The following is a 22,141-nucleotide window of genomic DNA, read 5'->3' on the forward strand; positions in this document are numbered from 1 at the left end:
GATGTTTTGAGCTGTGCTGGGATGTTTTGAGCTGTGCTGGGATGTGCTGGTTTGTTTTGGGCTGTGCTGGGCTGTGCTGGGATATTTTGAGCTGTGCTGTGCTGTGCTGGGATGTTTTGAGCTGTGCTGGGATGTTTTGGGCTGTGCTGGGATGTTTTGAGCTGTGCTGGGATGTTTTGAGCTGTGCTGGGATATTTTGAGCTGTGCTGGGATGTTTTGAGCTGTGCTGGGATGTTTTCGGCTGTGCTGGGATGTTTTGAGCTGTGCTGGGCTGTGCTGGGATGTTTTGAGCTGTGCTGGGATGTGCTGGGATGTTTTGAGCTGTGCTGGGATGTGCTGGTTTGTTTTGGGCCGTGCTGGGATGTTTTGAGCTGTGCTGGGATGTGCTGGGATGTTTTGAGCTGTGCTTGGCTGTGCTGGGATGTTTTGAGCAGTGCTGGGATGTTTTGAGCTGTGCTGGGCTGTGCTGGGATGTTTTGAGCTGTGCTGGGCTGTGCTGGGATATTTTGAGCTGTGCTGGGCTGTGCTGGGATGTTTTGAGCTGTGCTGGGATGTTTTGGGCTGTGCTGGGATGTTTTGAGCTGTGCTGGGATGTTTTGGGCTGTGCTGGGATGTTTTGAGCTGTGCTGGGATGTGCTGGTTTGTTTTGAGCTGTGCTGGGATGTTTTGAGCTGTGCTGGGATGTTTTGAGCTGTGCTGGGATGTTTTGAGCTGTGCTGGGCTGTGCTGGGATGTTTTGGGCTGTGCTGGGATGTTTTGGGCTGTGCTGGGATGTTTTGAGCTGTGCTGGGCTGTGCTGGGATGTTTTGAGCTGTGCTGGGATGTGCTGGGGTGTTTTGAGCTGTGCTGGGATGTTTTGAGCTGTGCTGGGATGTGCTGGGATGTTTTGAGCTGTGCTGGGATGTTTTGAGCTGTGCTGGGCTTTGCTGGGATGTTTTGAGCTGTGCTGGGCTGTGCTGGTTTGTTTTGGGCTGTGCTGGGATGTTTTGAGCTGTGCTGGGATGTGCTGGGATGTTTTGAGCTGTGCTGGGATGTCTTGTGCTGTGCTGGGCTGTGCTGGGATGTTTTGGGCTGTGCTGGGCTGTGCTGGGATGTTTTGGGCTGTGCTGGGATGTTTTGAGCTGTGCTGGGCTGTGCTGGGATGTTTTGAGCTTTGCTGGGATGTTTTGAGCTGTGCTTTGATGTGCTGGAATGTTTTGAGCTGTGCTGGGATGTTTTGAGCTGTGCTGGGATTTGCTAGGATGTTTTGAGCTGTTCTGGGATGTTTTGAGCTGTGCTGGGCTGTGCTGGGATGTTTTGAGCTGTGCTGGGCTGTGCTGGGATGTTTTGAGCGGTGCTGGGCTGTGCTGGGATGTTTTGAGCTGTGCTGGGATGTTTTGGGCTTGGCTGGGATGTTTTTAGCTGTGCTGGGATGTTTTGAGCTGTGCTGGGATGTGCTGGTTTGTTTTGGGCTGTGCTGGGCTGTTTTGAGCTGTGCTGGGATGTTTGCCGCTGGAAGCCGCGGCCCGGCTAGATGTGGCGCATGCGCAGTGGCGGGCGGGTGAGAATGGCGGCGAGCAAAACCTTCGGGCAGAAGCCGCTGAAGTTCCAGCTGGAGGAGGCGGGCGAGTGGTACATGATCGGCTCCGAGGTAAGCGGGAGCCCCCGGCCCGGGCCTGCCCTCGGCGCCTGGCGGTTCCGCGCCGTGTGAGAGGCCCAGACCCGGGACCCGGAGCCCGAATGTTCCCGGTGCGGCCTGCGCTCCCCGGCCCGCCGGCAGAGACCCCCCCTCTCCCCCCCCCCATGCCCCCCTCTCCCCCCCATGCCCCCACTTCCCCCATGCCACCCTCCCCCCCATGCCCCCCTCTCCCCCCCCATGCCCCCCTCTCCCCCCCCCCATTTCCCCCCCCCATGCCCCCCTCTCCCCCCCCCATTTCCCCCCCCCTCTCCCCCCCCCCCATGCCCCCCTCTCCCCCCCCCCCCCCATGCCCCCCTCTCCCCCCCCCCATGCCCCCCTCTCCCCCCCCCCCATGCCCCCCTCTCCCCCCCCCCCCATGCCACCCTCTCCCCCCCCATTTCCCCCCCCCATGCCCCCCTCTCCCCCCCCCCGCCATGCCCCCCTCTCCCCCCCCCCCCCCGCCATGCCCCTCTCTCAATTCAATTCAAATCGCTTTATTGGCGTGACAAGGTACATCTTATGTTGCCAAAGCATCGAAAAACATTCATGGTTGTACACAAAAATACAGATCTATCCATACAGTGTACAAACAGATATATCCCTGAGTGAATAAATATATATACATTCATATAATTTGTATATACTCTTTTCTTATATTTCGTGGTTGTCCCTCTGTTTATGGCAAGCTGTAACATAGTGTGCCGCTAAGGTTACACAATTTCTCTCTTCCCCTAGTAGGTATGGGAGTTTTTGGTCGTCATTGAAATTTCTGAATTCCGGGCATATTTTTGTGAATTTTGGGTAGAAATTCTCCCTTATGCCCTGATATTTTCTACACGCTGTGAGGAAGTGTATCTCTGTCTCCACCACTCCCTGACTGCAGTGAGAGCATATCCTGTCCTCTCTTGGTAGCCGGGTCTGCCTGTGTCTACCTTTTTCGATCGCCAGGCTATGTTCACTAAGTCTGTACATTGTCCAGGTTTTTCTCATTTTGCTATCCTTTACCCTGGTCAGGTAATCAGCCATGTTGTATTGTCTGTTTAGGGCCAAGTAGCAATTGAGTTTGTTTTGGGTTTTTGTTGTTTCTGCCCAATATGACATATTTTTCCTTTTGCTTAGCGAAGATTGTGTTGGGTCGAATTCTTTGTGTTACGCTGTCACTGTCCTGGGGCTGGTTATTGTTAGTAGTGTTAGTAGTTACTTCACTGAGTCCCAGGACTAGTTGACTGAGGGTATTCTTTATGGTCCTCTCTTGGCATTTCAGGGCTTCGTAATGATAGCATTGGGGGTTGCTCATTTCTAGGTGTTTCCAAAATTTGGTGGCTCTTTTTTGGATAGTGATTATTAATGGATATTGGCCTAGTTCTGCCCTGCATGCATTGTTTACGGTTTTCCTTTGAGTCCGGAGGATACTTGTACAGAATTCTGCATGCAGCTCTCTCCCCCATGCCCCCCTCTCCCCCCATGCCCCTCTCTCCCCCCATGCCCCTCTCTCCCCCCCATGCCCCTCTCTCCCCCCCATGCCCCCCTCTTCCCCCCCCATGCCCCCCTCTTCCCCCCATGCCCCCCTCTCCCCCCCATGCCCCCCTCTCCCCCCCATGCCCCCCTCTCCCCCCCATGCCCCCCTCTCCCCCCCATGCCCCCCTCTCCCCCCCATGCCCCCCTCTCCCCCCATGCCCCCCTCTCCCCCCATGCCCCCCTCTCCCCCCATGCCTCCCTCTCCCCCCATGCCTCCCTCTCCCCCCATGCCTCCCTCTCCCCCCATGCCCCCCTCTCCCCCCCATGCCCCCCTCTCCCCCCCATGCCCCCCTCTCCCCCCCATGCCCCCCTCTCCCCCCCATGCCCCCTCTCCCCCCCATGCCCCCTCTCCCCCCCATGCCGCCCCCTCTCCCCCATGCCCCCTCTCCCCCATGCCCCCTCTCCCCATGCCCCCTCTCCCCCATGCCCCCTCTCCCCATGCCCCCTCTCCCCATGCCCCCTCTCCCCATGCCCCCTCTCCCCATGCCCCCTCTCCCCATGCCCCCTCTCCCCATGCCCCCTCTCCCCATGCCTCCTCTCCCCCATGCCCCCTCTCCCCCATGCCCCCTCTCCCCCATGCCCCCTCTCCCCCATGCCCCCTCTCCCCATGCCCTCTCCCCATGCCCCCTCTCCCCATGCCCCCTCTCCCCCATGCCCCCCTCTCCCCCATGCCCCCCTCTCCCCCCATGCCCCCCTCTCCCCATGCCCCCCTCTCCCCATGCCCCCCTCTCCCCATGCCCCCCTCTCCCCCATGCCCCCCTCTCCCCCCCATGCCCCCCTCTCCCCCCCATGCCCCCCTCTCCCCCCCATGCCCCCCTCTCCCCCCCATGCCCCCCTCTCCCCCCCCATGCCCCCCTCTCCCCCCCCATGCCCCCCTCTCCCCCCCCATGCCCCCCTCTCCCCCCCATGCCCCCCTCTCTCCCCCATGCCCCCCTCTCCCCCCCATGCCGCCCTCTCCCCCCATGCCCCCCTCTCCCCCCATGCCCCCCTCTCCCCCCATGCCCCCCTCTCCCCCCATGCCCCCCTCTCCCCCCCATGCCCCCCTCTCCCCCCCCATGCCCCCCTCTCCCCCCCATGCCCCCCTCTCCCCCCCATGCCCCCCTCTCCCCCCATGCCCCCCTCTCCCCCCATGCCCCCCTCTCCCCCCATGCCCCCCTCTCCCCCATGCCCCCTCTCCCCCATGCCCCCTCTCCCCCATGCCCCCTCTCCCCCATGCCCCCCTCTCCCCCATGCCCCCCTCTCCCCCCATGCCCCTCTCTCCCCCCCATGCCCCCCTCTCCCCCCCATGCCCCCCTCTCCCCCCATGCCCCCCTCTCCCCCCACTCTCCCCCCATGCCCCCCTCTCCCCCCATGCCCCCCTCCCCCCATGCCCCTCTCTCCCCCCATGCCCCCCTCCCCCCATGCCCCCCTCTCTCCCCCATGCCCCCCTCTCTCCCCCATGCCCCCCTCTCTCCCCCATGCCCCCCTCTCTCCCCCATGCCCCCCTCTCTCCCCCATGCCCCCCTCTCTCCCCCATGCCCCCCTCTCCCCCATGCCCCCTCTCCCCCATGCCCCCCTCTCCCCCATGCCCCCCTCTCCCCCATGCCCCCTCTCCCCCATGCCCCCCTCTCCCCCATGCCCCCCTCTCCCCCATGCCCCCCTCTCCCCCATGCCCCCCTCTCCCCCATGCCCCCCTCTCCCCCATGCCCCCTCTCCCCCATGCCCCCCTCTCCCCCATGCCCCCTCTCCCCCATGCCCCCCTCTCCCCCATGCCCCCCTCTCCCCCATATGCCCCCCTCTCCCCCCATGCCCCCCTCTCCCCCCATGCCCCCCTCTCCCCCCATGCCCCCCTCTCCCCCATGCCCCCCTCTCCCCCCATGCCCCCCTCTCCCCCCATGCCCCCCTCTCCCCCCATGCCCCCCTCTCCCCCCATGCCCCCCTCTCCCCCCATGCCCCCCTCTCCCCCCCATGCCCCCCTCTCCCCCCCATGCCCCCCTCTCCCCCCCATGCCCCCCTCTCCCCCCATGCCCCCCTCTCCCCCCCATGCCCCCCTCTCCCCCCCATGCCGCCCTCTCCCCCCCATGCCGCCCTCTCCCCCCCATGCCGCCCTCTCCCCCCCATGCCGCCCTCTCCCCCCATGCCGCCCTCTCCCCCCATGCCGCCCTCTCCCCCCATGCCCCCTCTCCCCCCCATGCCCCCTCTCCCCCCCATGCCCCCTCTGCCCCCCATGCCCCCCTCTCCCCCCTGCCCTCTTTCCCCCCCACCCCTCCATGCCCCCTTTCCCCCCCCCTCTCCATGCCCCCCTCCCCAAACCAGGCTCACCGCACTGCCCCATCGCTATGTTGCCCATTCATCCTCACCACGTTGCTGCCTCGACGTGATGCCCCCTCCTCTCAGCCCCTCTCCTCTCTTTCAAAGATCTAGGTTGCACATTGGATCCAGTTAAAATGTGGTGGTCTTTTGTTCTGCAAGGAGTCCGACTCAGACATGCTGTACCTGAGTGTTTGTGTTTTGGAGTTGATCTATCTTTAAAAAGAAAGAACTTGCATTTACATAGCACTTTTCATGTTCTCAGGACATCCCAAAACGACTCACAGCCAATGAAGCATTGTTTGAACTGTCGTCACTGTTGTAATGTAGGAAACGCAGCAACCACTTTGTGCACAGCAAGCTCCCACAAACAACAATGTGATAATGACCAGATAATCTGCTTTTGTGATGATGGTTGCGGTGTAAATGTTGGCCAGGTCACTGGGGAGAGCACTGCTGCTCCTCTTCAAGTGCCATGGGATCTTTTACATCCCTCAGAGAAGGCAGATGGGGCCTCGGTTTACCACCTTATCCTAAAGACAGCACCTCCGACCGTGCAGCACTCCCTCAGTACTGCAGTGGAGTGCTGTTCACTTTGAAGGTACATCAGACCTTGTACAGCTTTGTTGCAGGTGGTTCAATTACACTCTCTGCAGAAACAGCCCACGTTTCGCTTTTGCTCACCCTTTCTGTGTCTCGGTCCCTCCACTTTACTCACTAGTTATAGAGCATTTGTACTTTTGCTGAGCATTGTGAGGAAGCTTTGACTCCAATGAAACTGACCATAGTAGTGGGAGCAGAGGTCTCTCGCCACTATTACAAGCTTGTCTCACCATGTGTGATATTGGCTGTGGTACGGGGATCCAGGAATCTGGTGAACTCTGCACAGATCTAGGGGGAGAAATTGGGTGAGTAGCCTAAAGAGGCAGTCAGTGGCTGTGGCGCCACTGGCTGCGCCTCCCGCGATATTCAACAGGGGTGCTAATGGTGGCGCTGGCCTGTTGCGCTGCGCTGCCACCGATGACGTCATCGGTGTGCGCAGCGCCCCGTTCGCGATATTTGGTAGCGAACGCTGCTGTAGCGCTGTTCGCTACCCGCACCCGGTTCACGAGGCCTTGCTGTGCCGGCAGCGACGCAAGTTAAGGTGGAGGTGCGGGGCGGCCGCCTGCCAGCACCTCCGTCCCCGGGCTCCTGACCCCCCCCCGCGCGGCATTGCCGGCTGTTTCCCGAGAGCCCGGCACTTCTTCTCGGTGCCGGGCTCTTTTGGCGGCACTCGCAATCGGGGATCACGCTGTTGCAGGCCCCTCCCCCTTAACAATGGGAAGAAGGCCTGCAGTACCGCAGCGTGCCGTGCCGCAGCGTGTCGTGCCGCAGCGTGTCGTGCCGCAGCGTGTGGCGCTGTGATATTCAGTTTCAGCGCCCTAAGAGGGACGCAGAGCGCCTCGAGCCTCGCCCCGTCTTCCTCGAGGGTTTCTGAAACTGAATTTCTGGCGATCAGTATTACTCCCAACGCAGCGCAAAAATCAGCGCCCAGGCGAACTTGGCGCCAGTTTGGTGCCTCAACCCAATTTCTAGGCGCTAGAGTTTGTTAGCATGACGTGGTCTACATTAAGTTAGCAATTGGTTGGCAGTTAGGAGACCGAGATTAGGGATAAAGGGGTGTACTCTGATTGTGGGGATGTGACGAGTGGTGTTCCCCAGGGATCTATACTGGGGGCCTCAGCTTTTCATCATATTTATTAATGACTTTGATGAAGGAATAGAGAGTTATATATCCAAGTCTTCAGATGACAGTAAGTTAGGAGGTGCAGTAAGTTCTGTAACTGGGAGCAGCACGTTACAAAGGGACGTGGGCATTGAGTGAGCCATTGGAGTGACAGATGGAGTTCAGTGTGGGGGAGTGTGAGGTCAGCCACTCTGGATCCCAGTAAGTTAATTAGGAGCATTTTCTAAATGATGGAAAAGCAGAGAGATTTAGGGGTCCAGGTACAGAAATCACCAAAAGCTAATGGACAGCTAAAAAAGGCATTCAAAAAGGCTAATGTAGTGTTGGATTTTCATAGTCATAGAGTCATAACAGCACAGAAGGAGGCCATTCGGCCCATCGAGTCCGTGCCGGCTCTCTGTAGAGCAATCCAGTCAGTCCCATTCCCCCGCTCTATCCCCGTAGCCCTGCAAGTTTATTTCCCTCAAATGCCTATCCAGTCTCCCCATGGAAACATTGAGTGTCTCCGCTTCCACCACTTCCGTCAGCAGCGAGTTCCAGGTCCTCACCACTCGCTACGTAAAAAAGTTTTCCCTCACGTCCCCCCTGTATCTCTTGCCCAAAACCTTAAACCTGTGACCCCTAGTTCTTGTACCATCAACTGGTGGGAACAGCCTTTCCCTGTCTAGCCTATCCAAACCCGTCATAATCTTGTACACCTCTATCAAATCACCCCCTCAACCTCCTTTGCTCTAATGAAAACAAATCCAGCTTCTCCAACCTGTCCTTGTAGCTAAGATCCCCATCCCTGGGGGAGGAAGTGATGCTTCAGTTGTACCGAGTTCTGGTCAGACCCCATCTGGACACTGCGTTCAGTTCTGGGCCCCGCACCTCAGGGAGGATACACTGGCTGTGGAGGGGGGGGCAGTGCAGATTCACCAGAATGATCCCGGGGTTTAGAGGGTTAAATTAGGAGGACAGTTTGCATAAACTTGGCTTGTATTCTCTGAGTTTAGAATATTGAGGATGATCTGATTGAGGTGTTACAATGATTTGATCGGGTGGATAGAGAGAAACTATTTCCTCTGGTGGGGGGAGTCCAGAATAATGGGACATAACCTTCAGGAATAAAATCAGGAAGCACTTTTTCACACAAAGGGTAGTAGAGATCTGGAAAACTCTTCCCCGAAAGGCTGGGGTCAATTGGAGCTTTCCATACTGAGAGCGATAGAGTTTTGTCAGGTAAGGCCATCAAGCGATATGGAGCGAAGGTGGGTCGATGGAGTTGCGGTCCAGATCAGCCATGAGCTGATTGAATGGCAGAGCAGGTTGAATGGCCTCCTCCTGTTGCTATGGTCACACTGCCATGAGGCCATTGCCGATTGGGCCCAGCTGCAGCCAGTGTAAATTCGAGGGATTGTTGGGATTGGAAACATTCGCAACAACTTTGTTGAAATTATTTGGCTCGTCTGGCAAAACAATTCTTGATGGGAATTTTGTTTAGTTCTGTTTTTAAGGCACCTGGGTCCAGTTCCATGAGTACCGGCAACCAATGTTCCCTGTAAGCTGTGCAGCGCTCCAGGGAACCTGCACAGCCGGCTTTTCAATACATAAACCGCACGTGTGTGGTGTTTTGAATGGCCTGCGCAGCACCTTAAAGGGGCCGTACAGGGCCAAATGAAATTGGAGGGAACATTGCCACCAACCCTCTGGTATCTTGGGGCAATGGTCCTCTGTGTTAGAGCTTAGACAGTGTGTTGTGCGGCTGTGACCTTTGGAGGCAGCACTGTCACAGCCGAAGCTGAGCCCAATGTCCAGACACCTGCGTTCAAGCCGGTGTCATTGGATGGCGATCAGGAAGGGGAGTCATGGTGTGGCTACGAGCAGTGAGCTCGGTGCCAGGAAGAGATTAACACGGGTTTGTCTGACTCGGTGCCGCACTGGGCTGTGAGGGAGCCTTTGCTGCTAATTCACTGACAGAAAACAGAGCAAGCTCCTGAAATAGTCACATCGCTGCTCAGGTGACCTGTGTTGCATTTTTCCCTGTCAAAGCTGCTTGTTCTTCAGCCACCTGTTGTTTTGGTGCAGGCAGACTGGCGAAAAATAAGATTCAACAGAAATAAACTGCGTGAGATGAAGAGATTGTGCATGTCGTGAAGGTGTGAGCCGGGGCTCAGTGGGTCGCACTCTCACCTCGGAGTCAGAAGGTTGTGGGTTCAAGGCCCACTCCAGAGACTTGAGCACCAAATTGAGGCTGACACTCCAGTGCAGTGCTGAGGGAGTGCTGCACCGTCGGAGGTGACATTTTTCAGATGAGACGTTAAACTGCTCTCGGGTGGATGTAAACGATCCCTTGGCACTACTTCAAGGAAGAGCAGAGGAGTTCTCCCCATGTCCTGGCCAATATTTATCCCTCAATCAACATCACTAAAACAGGTTATCAGATCATTATTGCATAGCTGTTTGTGGGAGCTTGCTGTGCACAATTGGCTGCTGTGATTATTATACTTCAAAAGTATTTCATTGGCTGGAAAGTGCTTTGGGACGTCCTGAGATTGTGACAGGTGCTATAGAAATGCAAGCCTTTTCTGTCTTTACTTTCCTTTTTACTTTCCTTACTTTGTTTCTTCTTATCTTTCCCTGTTGAATGACGAGATAATCTCTAGCAATCCCTCTGACTGCCTGTCTGTGTCTCAGGTTGGTAACTATCTGCGCATGTTCAGGGGCTCCCTGTACAAGAGGTACCCGTCTCTGTGTCGACGACTAGCCACAGTTGAAGAAAGGAAGAAGATCGTCGCGTCCTCGCACGGTAGGCACCCTGACCCCTCACCAGCATGCAGTGTTTGTGTTGAAATGCTGGCTGTCCCATCGAATGTTGCTGAAAGAGCAAGTGTTCGAGGTGTTCATGTCAGGCCAGCTCGTTTTTGTATTTATTACCCCCTAGCCCCCCCCACCCCCAGCTCTCCTGAAGGTGCTGACTCACACTGCGGAATAGCACCAGGAGCTCACCTGAAGCTCGGCCCACTAATACTTCATGCGAGTGCAGTGTATTGGCCTGCTGTTTAACCGTGGGGGCCATCACACCCAAGTTCGCTCCTGTTCTCAACATGAGTCCACATGCCTGCACTTTCAAACGGGGGTCATTGGACAGTCACCAGGAGTGGGGACTCTGGCTGAATTCTCTCTCTTTCCCCGCCTCTCCTCAGGCTCCGAGCCCATTTGCAGGGCCCATGGTTGAGAACAACTAACTCGGCACAAGCCAGGGCTCATACCTGGGGCCTTGCTGCTTGAGAGTTGGTAATACGCCAGCCTTTATCTGTGAGGCCAGTGGGGAACGTTTTGACGACATTTCTATTTTCCCCATTAAATGATACTTGCCCAAACTAACCAGGAAACTCTTTGGTTCTGCTCCGCTCTACCAGGGTCCCTGTGCTGGAAGTGCAATGCAGACCCCATAACCGGAGCACCTCTGAGGAATCTGCTCACCCACCTTTCTTGGGTCCATTGTGTGGAGGGGGGGTGGGGGGAAGAGCCCAACAGTGGACCCTGCCATCGACGCAGTTTGTAGACCCTCGCAGCAGTTGTGCTTGAGTTGTAACCACAGCTGCCCCATCCCCTCCCCCTCAGCGGTCAGACTGGGATAGCCCGAGTGCCCATTGACATTGGGGCATGTAGTCAAGAGTCGAGTGCCTGTGTGCAGTGGCTCCCAGTCTAACTCTCTTTAATGGATTGCAGTATGCAGCTTGCAGCCTGACAGGGCGCTGGAAGCAGAATTAATAGTAACTTTCAACAGGGAATTGGATAAATACTTGAAAAGGAAAAATTTGCAGGGCTCTGGGGAACGAGCAGGGGAGTGGGACTAATTGGATCGCTCTACCACAGAGCAGGAACAGGCACAACGGGCCGAATGGCCTCTTTCTGTGCTGTATGAGTCTATGTCTGTGGTGTATAACTCTGTACATGTCTAATTTGGCTCGGCACAGTTTTGAAAGGTTTGTACCTGTTATGTGGAAGAGTTGTTGAAGCACCTTGCTCTCTCCCCTCTTGTCCTGGGTGATTTGCCTCTAGCTGGGATTCCAGATCCTCCCCCAGCCCCCTCCCCCCCGTACCGTGTCGCGTCACAGGGAGCTGTTCTTCATGTGTGAACCAAGCTGTGAGTGTTGACGGGTTCCCCACTGCTCGGGGTCGGGCTCGGGCTCTGGGTGGGTACTGGTCAGGAGTGCAAACCCCTCCTAGCCCAAAGGTGCGAAGGCTGTTTGTGTCACCCTGACCTTCACCCTGGCTGCAGTTTAATTTGCTGCTCTACTGATTAATAATAATTAGCCTGTTACTGTTTGGCCTGTTTAAATGCTTTGAACTGACAGAAGTTTGATGAAATCTCTAATGTGTGTGCTATTCATATAATTCCAGAATCACTACACTTCCAATTTAACAAGTCCCATTCTACTGAGCTGATTGGCCCATGAGAACCATGTGACTACAGTCGCCACTTCATTGTAACCCCATTTCATAGGTTGCTGTTAATCACATGACCATTAACATATTATGAGTAGCTATTGTGTTTTTTTACACTAATGACCAGCCAGTAGCATGTGCCGCGGAGGGGAGGGTAGCAGGGTGGAAAATCTGAGGGGTTGTCACCCCGGCTGATTGCACACCTTGTAGCTCGCAGCACTGCAGCAGCAGTCAGGCCACGGAACAGGACACCCTGTTGTATTGGAGCTGGCATGGAGAAGCCTTGAAGTGTAATTGAGAGACTGGAAGCAGAGACCTCTACAAAGCTTGCTATTCTAGAGTTTTAGATTAAAACTGTACATTTCAGGTATTTATGTTGTGTTTTTTTAATTGATCAGATCATGGTTATACCACTTTAGCTACCAGTGTGACGCTTCTTAAGGCTGCGGAGGTCGAAGAAATCCTAGAAGGGAACGATGAGAAGTACAAGGCCATCTCCATCAGCACCGAACCACCCGCCTATCTCAGGTACTGTCTGTATCTCGTCCCGGCCCAGCACACACCATCTCGCCCCAGCCCACCGTCTCGCCCCAGCCCATTGCCCCGTCCCGGCCCAGCCCACCATCCCATCCCGGCCCAGCGCACCGTACTGTCCCGTCCCGACCCAGCGCACCCTGTCCCAGCGCACCATCCTGGCCCAGCGCGCACCAGTCCAGTCCAGCACAGCAGGCACTGACCCATCACCTAGCTCAGGTACTGTACCACAGTCTCCCAGTGCTGTGTACACTGGCAGGATTAATGATGGGTTAGTGCTGACTGGTAGGAGCATAATGTGGTCAGCCATATGTAAAAGGTCTGTCGTGTTATCTGAATCGAGAGTGAAAGTGTTGTGACCTTGGAGCACCCTAGTAGCTGCCTCATGGGTATTCTTCACCCCTTTGTGCCAATACAGAGAGCAGAAGGCAAAACGGAACAGTCAATGGGTGCCCACCCTGCCCAACAGCTCGCACCACCTGGATGCTGTGCCGTGTTCCACAACCATCAATCGCAACCGTATGAGCCGGGACAAGAAGAGGACATTCCCACTCTGGTAAGTGTCACTGGATGTCACTAGCAAGCTTGGCGAGAGCCTTCAGCCCATGTCTCTATTGCTGTGGCCCAGTCCTTCTGGTCTTGGGAGTGGGAACCCAGAGTTCCAGAGCTCAAATCCAACCATGGCATGAAATTGAATTCAGTAAACCTGGTCATTTGTGGCGGGCACAGGAAATTGACAATGAAATCTGCCAGATTGTTGTAAAAACCCAACTGGGTCAGTAATGTCCTTCAGAGAAGGGAACCTGCTGCCCTTAGGCCTACGGTGACTCCAGTCTGGCACTATGTGGTTGAATCTTAATGCCCCCAGGGTAACTAGGGATGGCCAATAAACACTGGCGCCAAAAAACCCAATGACAAATTAAAAAAACAACTCCATAGTGTATTTTACGATGTGATACCATTGTTAAATAACTTGGCAGGGTGGGGAAAGAAGTCATCGTAGGGACACTGGGGGAATTTTTCACTCTACGTATTGATTCACATTGTGCCACGGACTGCCTAACCGAGGGAAGGCTGCGCTGCTGAGAACCCCTGCTTATCGGGGGTGAGCTCTGTAGAGTAACGGTTCATCAGTGTGTTTCTGTTTGTTTGAGTTAGTATGTGTCCTAACTGGTGTCATTGGCAGCAAGGCGATGCTGGTGAGACTTGTATCGAAAGGAGGGAGCTGGCTGGAAACCTATCTAAACATCTGGAGTGGAGTGCAGTTTGTTTTAAAGAGAGCGATACACTACAATAGGTCGCATCTGTAAGTGAGGTGGGATTGCTTTGGAACCGCCTGAGTCCAGGGCTGGTGTGGGAGATGGCAAAGTTACAATGGTGCGTTATAGAGGTGCTCTGAAACCCTCCTCCATGCCTTTGTTACCTCTAGTCTTGACTATTCCAATGCACTCATAGAAACATAGAAGATAGGAGCAGGAGTAGGCCCTTCGGCCCTTTGAGCCTGTTCCGCCATTCAACGAGATCATGGCTGATCATCCAAACCCTAGCACCCGGTCCCTACACCGACAGCCATCCCACCCAAGCCCTATCCCCGTAACCCCACGTATTTAATCCCCCCTAACACTAAGGGTCAATTTTTTTTATCATGGCCAATCAACCTAACCCGCACATCTTTGGACTGTGGGAGGAAACCGGAGCACCCGGAGGAAACCCACGCAAACACGGGGAGAATGTGCAAACTCCACACAGACAGTCACCCGAGGCCGGATTTGAACCCGGGTCCCTGGCGCTGTGAGGCAACAGTGCTAACCACTATGCCACCACTCCTGGCCAGCCTCCCACGTTCTACCCTATGTAAACTTGAGGTCATCCAAAACTCGGCTGCCTGTGTCCTAACTTGCACCAAGTCCCGTTCGCCCATCACCCCAATGCTCGTTGACCTACATTGGCTCCCGGTTAAGCAACGCCTCGATTTTAAAATTCGTATCCTTGTTTTCAAATCCCTCCATTGTCCCTCCCCTTCCTATCTCTGTAATCTCCTCCAGCCCCACAAACCCACCCCCCCACCCTGAGATATCTGCGATCCTCTAATTCTGCCCTCTTGAACATCCCTGATATTAACCGCTCAACCATTGGTGACTGTGCCTTCTGTTGCCGAGGCCCAAAGCTTTGGAATTCCCTCCCTAACCCTCGGCCTCTCTTTCCTCCTTTAAGACGCTCCTTAAAACCTACCTGTTTGACCAACCTTTTGGTCTTCTGCCCTAATTTCTCCTTATGTGGCTCTGTGTCAAATTTTGTGCAGCGCCTTGGGATGTTTTACTACGTTAAAGGCGCTATATAAATACAAATTGTTGTTGTAGGTCGTATTTTAACCAAAAGGACACAGCCGCTGGGTCTGGGCATCATCAGAACTCTTTAATTGCAATAGTTTATTATAAACTAGCTGGAGTGCCCGGCGGTGCTGAGGCTTTTTCGAGGACATGTTGTTGGAAGAGAGAGAGAGAGCGACTGGGGGGGGGAAAGAGAGCGAGTGACTGTGGGGGGGGAAAGAGAGCGAGCGACTGTGGGGGGGGGGGAAGAGAGCGAGCGACTGTGGGGGGGAAGAGAGCGAGCGACTGTGGGAGGGAAGAGAGCGAGCGACTGTGGGGGGGAAGAGAGCGAGCGACTGTGGGGGGGAAGAGAGCGAGCGACTGTGGGGGGGAAGAGAGCGAGCGACTGGGGGGGAAGAGAGCGAGGGAGAGGGGGGGAAGAGAGCGAGAGAGAGGGGGAAGAGAGCGAGGGAGAGAGGGGGGGGAAGAGAGCGAGGGAGAGGGGGGAAGAGAGCGAGGGAGAGAGGGGGGAAGAGAGCGAGGGAGAGAGGGGGGAAGAGAGCGAGGGAGAGAGGGGGGAAGAGAGCGAGGGAGAGGGGGGGGGAAGAGAGCGAGGGAGGGAGGGGGGGAAGAGAGCGAGGGAGGGGGGGGAAGAGAGCGAGGGAGAGAGGGGGGGCGAGGGAGAGGGGGGGGCGAGGGAGAGAGGGGAGGCGAGAGAGGGGGGGGGCGCGGGGGGGGCGAGGGAGAGGGGGGGCGCGGGGGGGGGCGAGGGAGAGGGGGGGCGCGGGGGGGGGCGAGGGAGAGGGGGGGAGAGGGGGGGCGAGGGAGGGGGGGGCGAGGGGGGGCGAGGGGGGAGGGGAGGGAGAGGGGGGACGAGGGAGAGGGGCGGGGGAGGAGGGGGGGAGGGAGAGGAGGGTGCGAGGGAGAGGGGGGGCGCGAGGGAGAGCGGGGGGGCGAGGGAGGGAGGGGGGCGCCGGGGGAGAGAGAGAGAGAGAGAAGGGGGGGAGAGAGTGAGAAGGGGGGGGAGAGAGTGAGAAGGGGGGGGGAGAGTGAGAGAAGTGGGGGGAGGAGGAGGAGGGGAGGAATGTTTTGAGGGGGTCAGCGAAAGAGCAAAAAAAAAAATTTTCAAAAACGGGTGTTAAGAAGATGGGAGGCCATGTTGAAAGTTTTTAATGTTTTTAAAAAGCTGCCACGGAGAAGGAACGCGCAGTCTATGAAACCAACAGAAATTTTTTTTAATTTTTTTTTTAAAGCTGCCACGGAGAAGGAACGCGCAGTCTGTGAAACCAACAGAAATTTTTTTTTACATTTTTTTTATAAACGGGTGTTAAGATGGGAGGCCATCTTGAAAGTTTTTTAATGTTTTTAAAAAGCTGCCACGGAGAAGGAACGCGCTGAAAATACCAAAAGTTATTTTTTTTAAAACGGCTGTTAAGAAGATGGGACACCATCTTCATTGTGTTTTAACGTTTTAGACATTGTGTTTTTACGTTTTACACATTTAAAAAAAAAAAAAATCGCTCCTAACAAATAAACACACACAAGGTGAGAATAAAGATGGCGGCCACTCACCTCAGTTCAGAATGATAAGGCCCGCCCACACACGCACTGATTGGTCGATCGTCATGTCACCGAAGCATAGGATTGGTCAATCGTCCTGTCACTCGACTCTAGGAGGGCCCGGCCGCACATGCGACGAACCCGCCCCCGCCGCGCATTGATTGGTCGACCATCGGGTTGGTCGACCGTACGATTGGTCGACCTCAATGTCACTCTATGGTAATGAGCGGATAATGAGCGGAATGTTGAAGGTTTTTCGGATACCACGGGCGCAATTTTTGTCCGGCCGAAACGTAAATACGCTTACCATCATTTTGGAGCGGTGAGCTTTCTTTCGACGTAACGCACGCGTAGGTACGCTCTGTAACTTTCGAGCACATAGCCGGACAGACGCACACCCGAGGACAGACAGACAGAAGGACAGACAGATGGACAGACAGACAGAACGATTCCTTTATATATATATAGATAGATAGATGTGAACAATTCGAGGACTCCCATTCCATGTGTCAGGGCCGTGGGTTTTCAACAACCCTGTGTTCAACCAGCATAAACTGAGCAGCTGCCTCTGGCATCTGTAAGTGAGCTGGGATCGTTTTCGAACCGCCCGAGTCCAGGGCTGGTGTGGGAGATGGCAAAGTTACAATGGTGCGTTATAGAGGTGCTCTGTTATGGTGGTTGGGGGAGGGGGAAGAAACATTAAATCATAACCTGTGCTATATCTGAATGGGACTGTTCAGTACGGGCACTGGGGAATAAAAGTGAAAATGGTTCCCGTTCCCCAGCATCCACATCTCTTCACCTTGATTAAACAAACGGTGTTTTGAGAAACTGTAACCATTGATTTTCTTGGATTAATTAGGGCTCCCAATGGCTTACACTGCTCTCGCCCCCGAACTGGCAAATTTAATCAACTTTGCTTCCAATTTCCACCCCTCTCGCATTCACACGGTCCAGGTCCGGCTCTTCCCTTCCTCGACTTCTCTGTCTCCATTGCTGGGGATAGGCTATCGCCCAATATTCACTATAAGCCCACTGACTCCCGCAGCTACCTTGACTACACTTCCTCCCACACCACCTCCTGTAAGGACTCTATTCAAGTCTCCCAGTTTCGCCGTCTCGGTTGCATCTGTTCTGACGATGCCATCTTCCGTACCAGTGCTTACGAAATGTTTTCCTCAACCGAGGATTCCCCATCACCGTGGTTGACACGGCCCTTAACCTTGTCCATCCCATTTCCCGCACTTCTGCTCTCACCCCTTCCCCTCCCTCCCAGATCCATGATAGGGTTCCCCTTGTCCTCACCTTCCACCCCACCTGCCTCCACATTAGCAGGTCATACTCTGCCATTTCCGTCACCTCCAGCACGTTGCGACCACCAGATACATCTACCCCTCCTCTCCCCTTTCAGCATTCCAAAGGGACCGTTCCCGCCGCGACACCCTGGTCCACTCTTTAATCACCCCTTCCCCTTCCCACGGCACCTTCCCGTGCGAGCACAGGTGATGCAGCACCTGTCTGCCCTTTGACTTCTTTCCTTCCCACCGTCCAGGGCCCAAACACTCCTTCCAGCTGGAACAGCGATTTACTTTGTACTTCATTCAATACTATATTCGCTGCTCACCATGTGGCGGCCTCAACATTGGGGAGACCAAACGCAGATTACATGATCGCGTTGCTGAACACCTCCGTTCAGTCCGCAAGCGTGACCTTGAACTTCTGGTCGCTTGCCATTTTATTTCCCCACTTCACTCCCACTCTGGCCTCTCTCCTCGGCTTCTTACACTGATCCAGTGAAGCTCAACGGAAACTCCAGGAACAGCACCTCATCTTTCGATTAGGCACTTTACAGCCCTCTGGACTCCGCATTGAGTGCCACAATTTCAGATCCTAACCACTGCTCCCATTTTTTCAGTCAGCAGGTGCTGGTAATGATTTTGCTGTTGCCATTTACACCTCTTCTAGACCCATCTTGTTTCTTTACTTGTCCCATTACCACCCCCTTTTGTCATTTAATCTCTCCTGCCCTCCACCCTGTCGCAGACCATCCCTTTTGTTCTTTCCTCCCCTCCCCCTTTCCCTGCCTCTGTACTTGCTTAAAACCTGTTACATCTCGAGCCTTTGCCAGATCTGACGAAGGGTCATTGACCTGAAATGTAACTCTGTTTCTCTCCCCACAGATGTTGCCTGACCTAAGTGTTTCCTGAAAGATTAGCTGTTCAGTGGCTGCATTTTATTTAGCAGTGTTGTCCTGTAATGTAGGTTAAACATTGACTGAAATAAATGTTTCTCCAGTGACTGCACACTGAGCAGGTACACAGTGCTAAATAGAGGCAGGTGTCAGTGTGCTTTAAATCAGACCGTTGATCTTTCTCTCCCTCCCAGCTTTGATGACCATGACCCAGCAGTGATCCATGAAAATGCCTCTCAGTCTGAGGTGCTGGTTCCTATCCGTCTCGACATGGAGATAGACGGGCAAAAGCTGAGGGACGCCTTCACGTGGAACATGAATGGTGAGTAACAGCGATGGAAATACCTCTGGTCTCCCCTTCACTGCGATCCCACCCATCAGTGCAGCTTAAAGTAGTGACCTGTGGGACATACCCCAACAGTTCTGCTTCAGACTTCTGAACTCGTAGGCAACCAGCGGAAGGGCTTCCTTCAGTCCACGTGCTTAATCCGGGACCAAGCTGTAAGGTGAACAGAGGAAGTGATCGCATAAGAGAGGCCCTGGCTCACAGTGATCTCACATTCGCGGCCTGGAGGGGCAGCCATAGAATCATAGAATGATACAGCACAGAAGGAGGCCATTCAGCCCATCGTGCCTGTGCCGGCCCTTTGAGCGAGCTCTCCAATTAGTCCCACTACCCTGCCCTTTCCCCATAGCCCTGCACATTTTCCCCATCACGTATTTATCCAACTCCTTTTTCAATGTTACTGTTAAATCTGCTTCTACTACCCTTTAAGGCATTGCTTTCCCGATCACAACAACCCGCTGCAGAAAATAAAAAATTCTCCTTTCCCCCCGCCTCATGCCCTTTGCTAAAGCCCCTGATGTGAGGCCCTGGATCAAGCAGTTAATACTCCTGGTACACATGAAAATGCAGAATAACCAGGTGGCTGGGACGTTGGGGGTTGTCCTGTGTAGGTAAAGAAACTGCGTGTTCGGGCAGACTCGGCTGGTAGGAGGCCGAGTGAGAGAACCAGATAAAATACTTTCTCTGAATCCACCCGACTGAATTCCATAATCATTTTAAACACCTCGAGCATATCACCCCTCAGTCTTCTAAATTCAAGGGAATACAAGCCTAGTCTACACAACCTGTTCTCATTATTTAACCCTCTAAACCCCGGTATCATTCTGGTAAACCTGCGCTGCACCCACTCCAAGGCCAGTATATCCTTCCTGAGGTGCGGGGCCCCAGAACAGCCTCAGGACGTCCCAAAGCAATCACAGCCAATGAGGTTCTTTTGGAGTGTAGTCACTGTTGTAATGTAGGAAATGCAGCAGCTAATTTGTGCACAGCAAGCTCCCACAAGCAATGACCAGATCATTAGTTTTTGTTATATTGGTCGAGAGATAAATATTGGCCAGGAGTGTTGGTGAGGATGAGTCAGTACGCAGGCCTGCCCGTTCATTGTGGTGTGTGCCACCCTTGCTGTGCTTGCTATTGATGAGCATTGCTTTTCCTGTTCACAAGCAGCTTCTCCCCTCCTTTGCAGAGAAGTTGATGACCCCAGAGATGTTTGCAGAGATTTTGTGTGACGACCTGGATTTGAATCCTTTGACCTTTGTGCCTGCCATCGCCTCGGCGATTCGCCAACAGATCGACTCCTACCCCACGGACAGCATTCTAGAGGATCAGTCCGATCAGAGGGTCATCATTAAGGTCAGTGAGTGCTTCCAAATAATCGGCGTAGTCCCGGCTCAGTCCCTGAACTCGGCCAGGGTGCTGCACTTGGCCTCAGTGCCCTGGGCTAGCAAGAAAAATAAATCCAGCTGGGTTGATGCTTCCAACTTGTATTATTCCCACTCCTGCTGCAAAGTGTGGCGAGGGCAAGATCAGGCTCGGCTGAAACTCCCTTGTGGTCGAATAGTCTGCCGATGCATCTGGTTCCTGGCTCAGATCACAGAATCACAGAAACCCCACAGTGCAGATAGAGGCCATTTCGGCCCATCGAGTCTGCACCGACACATATCCCACCCGATCCTCGTAACCCCTACACCAACATATATCCCACCCTATCCCCGTAACCCCACGTATTTAATCCCCCTAACACTAAGGGTCAATTTATCATAGCTAATCAACCTAACCCGCACATCTTTGGACTGTGGGAGGAAACCGGAGCACCCGGAGGAAACCCACGCAAACACGGGGAGAATGTGCAAACTCCACACAGACAGTCACCCGAGGCTGGATTCGAACCCGGGTCCCTGGCGCTGTGAGGCAACAGTGCTAACCACTATGCCACCGTGCTCCTTTGGAACTAGATGCTACCACGGAGCAGCGATTGAAGACGGCCTGGATTTTGATATCTGTGCTGTATTTTATTCTCCGTCAGAGTTACACTCGAGGCAGAGGCTGTAATGGGCTGAATGGACTGAGTAACCTTTATTATGGTCACAAACCTAACCCATTTTTTCAAAATGAATTCTCCCTCCTCACACGGCTGGGAGTGTTGGTGGTCCAGTCCTGGGTCTATCGGCACGGCGGGAGTGTTGGTGGTCCAGTCCTGGGCCTATCGGCACGGCGGCAGTGTTGGTGGTCCAGTCCTGGGTCTATCGGCACGGCGGCAGTGTTGGTGATCCAGTCCTGGGCCTATCGGCATGGCGGCAGTGTTGGTGGTCCAGTCCTGGGTCTATCGGCACGGCGGGAGTGTTGGTGGTCCAGTCCTGGGTCTATCGGCACGGCGGGAGTGTTGGTGGTCCAGTCCTGGGTCTATCGGCACGGCGGGAGTGTTGGTGGTCCAGTACTGGGTCTATCGGCACGGCGGGAGTGTTGGTGGTCCAGTCCTGGGTCTATCGGCACGGCGGGAGTGTTGCTGGTCCAGTCCTGGGTCTATCGGCACAGCGGGAGTGTTGGTGGTCCAGTCCTGGGTCTATCGGCACGGCGGGAGTGTTGGTGGTCCAGTCCTGGGTCTATCGGCACGGCGGGAGTGTTGGTGATCCAGTCCGGGGTCTATCGGCGCGGCGGGAGTGTTGGTGATCCAGTCCGGGGTCTATCGGCACGGCGGGAGTGTTGTTGATCCAGTCCGGGGTCTATCGGCACGGCGGGAGTGTTGGTGATCCAGTCCGGGGTCTATCGGCACGGCGGGAGTGTTGGTGATCCAGTCCGGGGTCTATCGGCACGGCGGGAGTGTTGGTGATCCAGTCCGGGGTCTATCGGCACGGCGGGAGTGTTGGTGATCCAGTCCGGGGTCTATCGGCACGGCGGGAGTGTTGGTGATCCAGTCCGGGGTCTATCGGCACGGCGGGAGTGTTGGTGATCCAGTCCGGGGTCTATCGGCACGGCGGGAGTGTTGGTGGTCCAGTCCGGGGTCTTATCGGCATGGCGGGAGTGTTGGTGATCCAGTCCGGGGTCTATCGGCACGGCGGGAGTGTTGCTGGTCCAGTCCAGGGTCTGTCGGCACGGCGGGAGTGTTGGTGATCCAGTCCGGGGTCTGTTTGCACGGCGGGAGTGTTGGTGATCCAGTCCGGGGTCTATCGGCATGGCGGGAGTGTTGGTGATCCAGTCCGGGGTCTGTCGGCACGGCGGGAGCGTTGGTGATCCAGTCCGGGGTCTATCGGCACGGCGGGAGTGTTGGTGGTCCGGTCCTGGGTCTATCGGCACGGCGGGAGTGTTGGTGGTCCAGTCCTGGGTGTAACGGCACGGCGGGAGTGTTGGTGATCCAGTCCTGGGTCTATCGGCACGGCGGGAGTGTTGGTGGTCCAGTCCTGGGTCTATCGGCACGACGGGAGTGTTGCTGGTCCAGTCCGGGGTCTGTCGGCACGGCGGGAGTGTTGGTGATCCAGTCCGGGGTCTATCGGCACGGCGGGAGTGTTGGTGGTCCGGTCCTGGGTCTATCGGCACGGCGGGAGTGTTGGTGATCCAGTCCGGGGTCTAGCGGCACGGC

General features: G+C 55.5%; 1 protein-coding gene across 2 annotated transcripts in view; it reads left to right on the forward strand.

Moving 5' to 3' along the window:
* The first annotated feature begins 1,504 nt into the window (after positions 1-1,504).
* The window catches only part of LOC147104955 (SWI/SNF-related matrix-associated actin-dependent regulator of chromatin subfamily B member 1-A), a 39,672-nt gene continuing 19,035 nt past the window's right edge, over positions 1,505-22,141 (forward strand). Inside the window, exons 1-6 of one of the 2 annotated variants that reach the window (XM_085962108.1) lie at positions 1,505-1,630; positions 9,867-9,978; positions 12,023-12,152; positions 12,577-12,714; positions 18,413-18,540; positions 19,751-19,917. In XM_085962108.1, coding sequence (XP_085818234.1) covers positions 1,514-1,630; positions 9,867-9,978; positions 12,023-12,152; positions 12,577-12,714; positions 18,413-18,540; positions 19,751-19,917 — 792 coding nt within the window. In that variant the 5' untranslated portion in view covers positions 1,505-1,513. The remainder of the gene's footprint in view (positions 1,631-9,866; positions 9,979-12,022; positions 12,153-12,576; positions 12,715-18,412; positions 18,541-19,750; positions 19,918-22,141) is intronic. The other variant, XM_085962109.1, reaches the window with a different exon arrangement.

Source organism: Somniosus microcephalus, chromosome 19 (assembly GCF_052327205.1).
Source record: "Somniosus microcephalus isolate GS21.2 chromosome 19, FLI_Smic_1.0, whole genome shotgun sequence".
NCBI classification, from domain to species: Eukaryota; Metazoa; Chordata; class Chondrichthyes; order Squaliformes; family Somniosidae; genus Somniosus; species Somniosus microcephalus.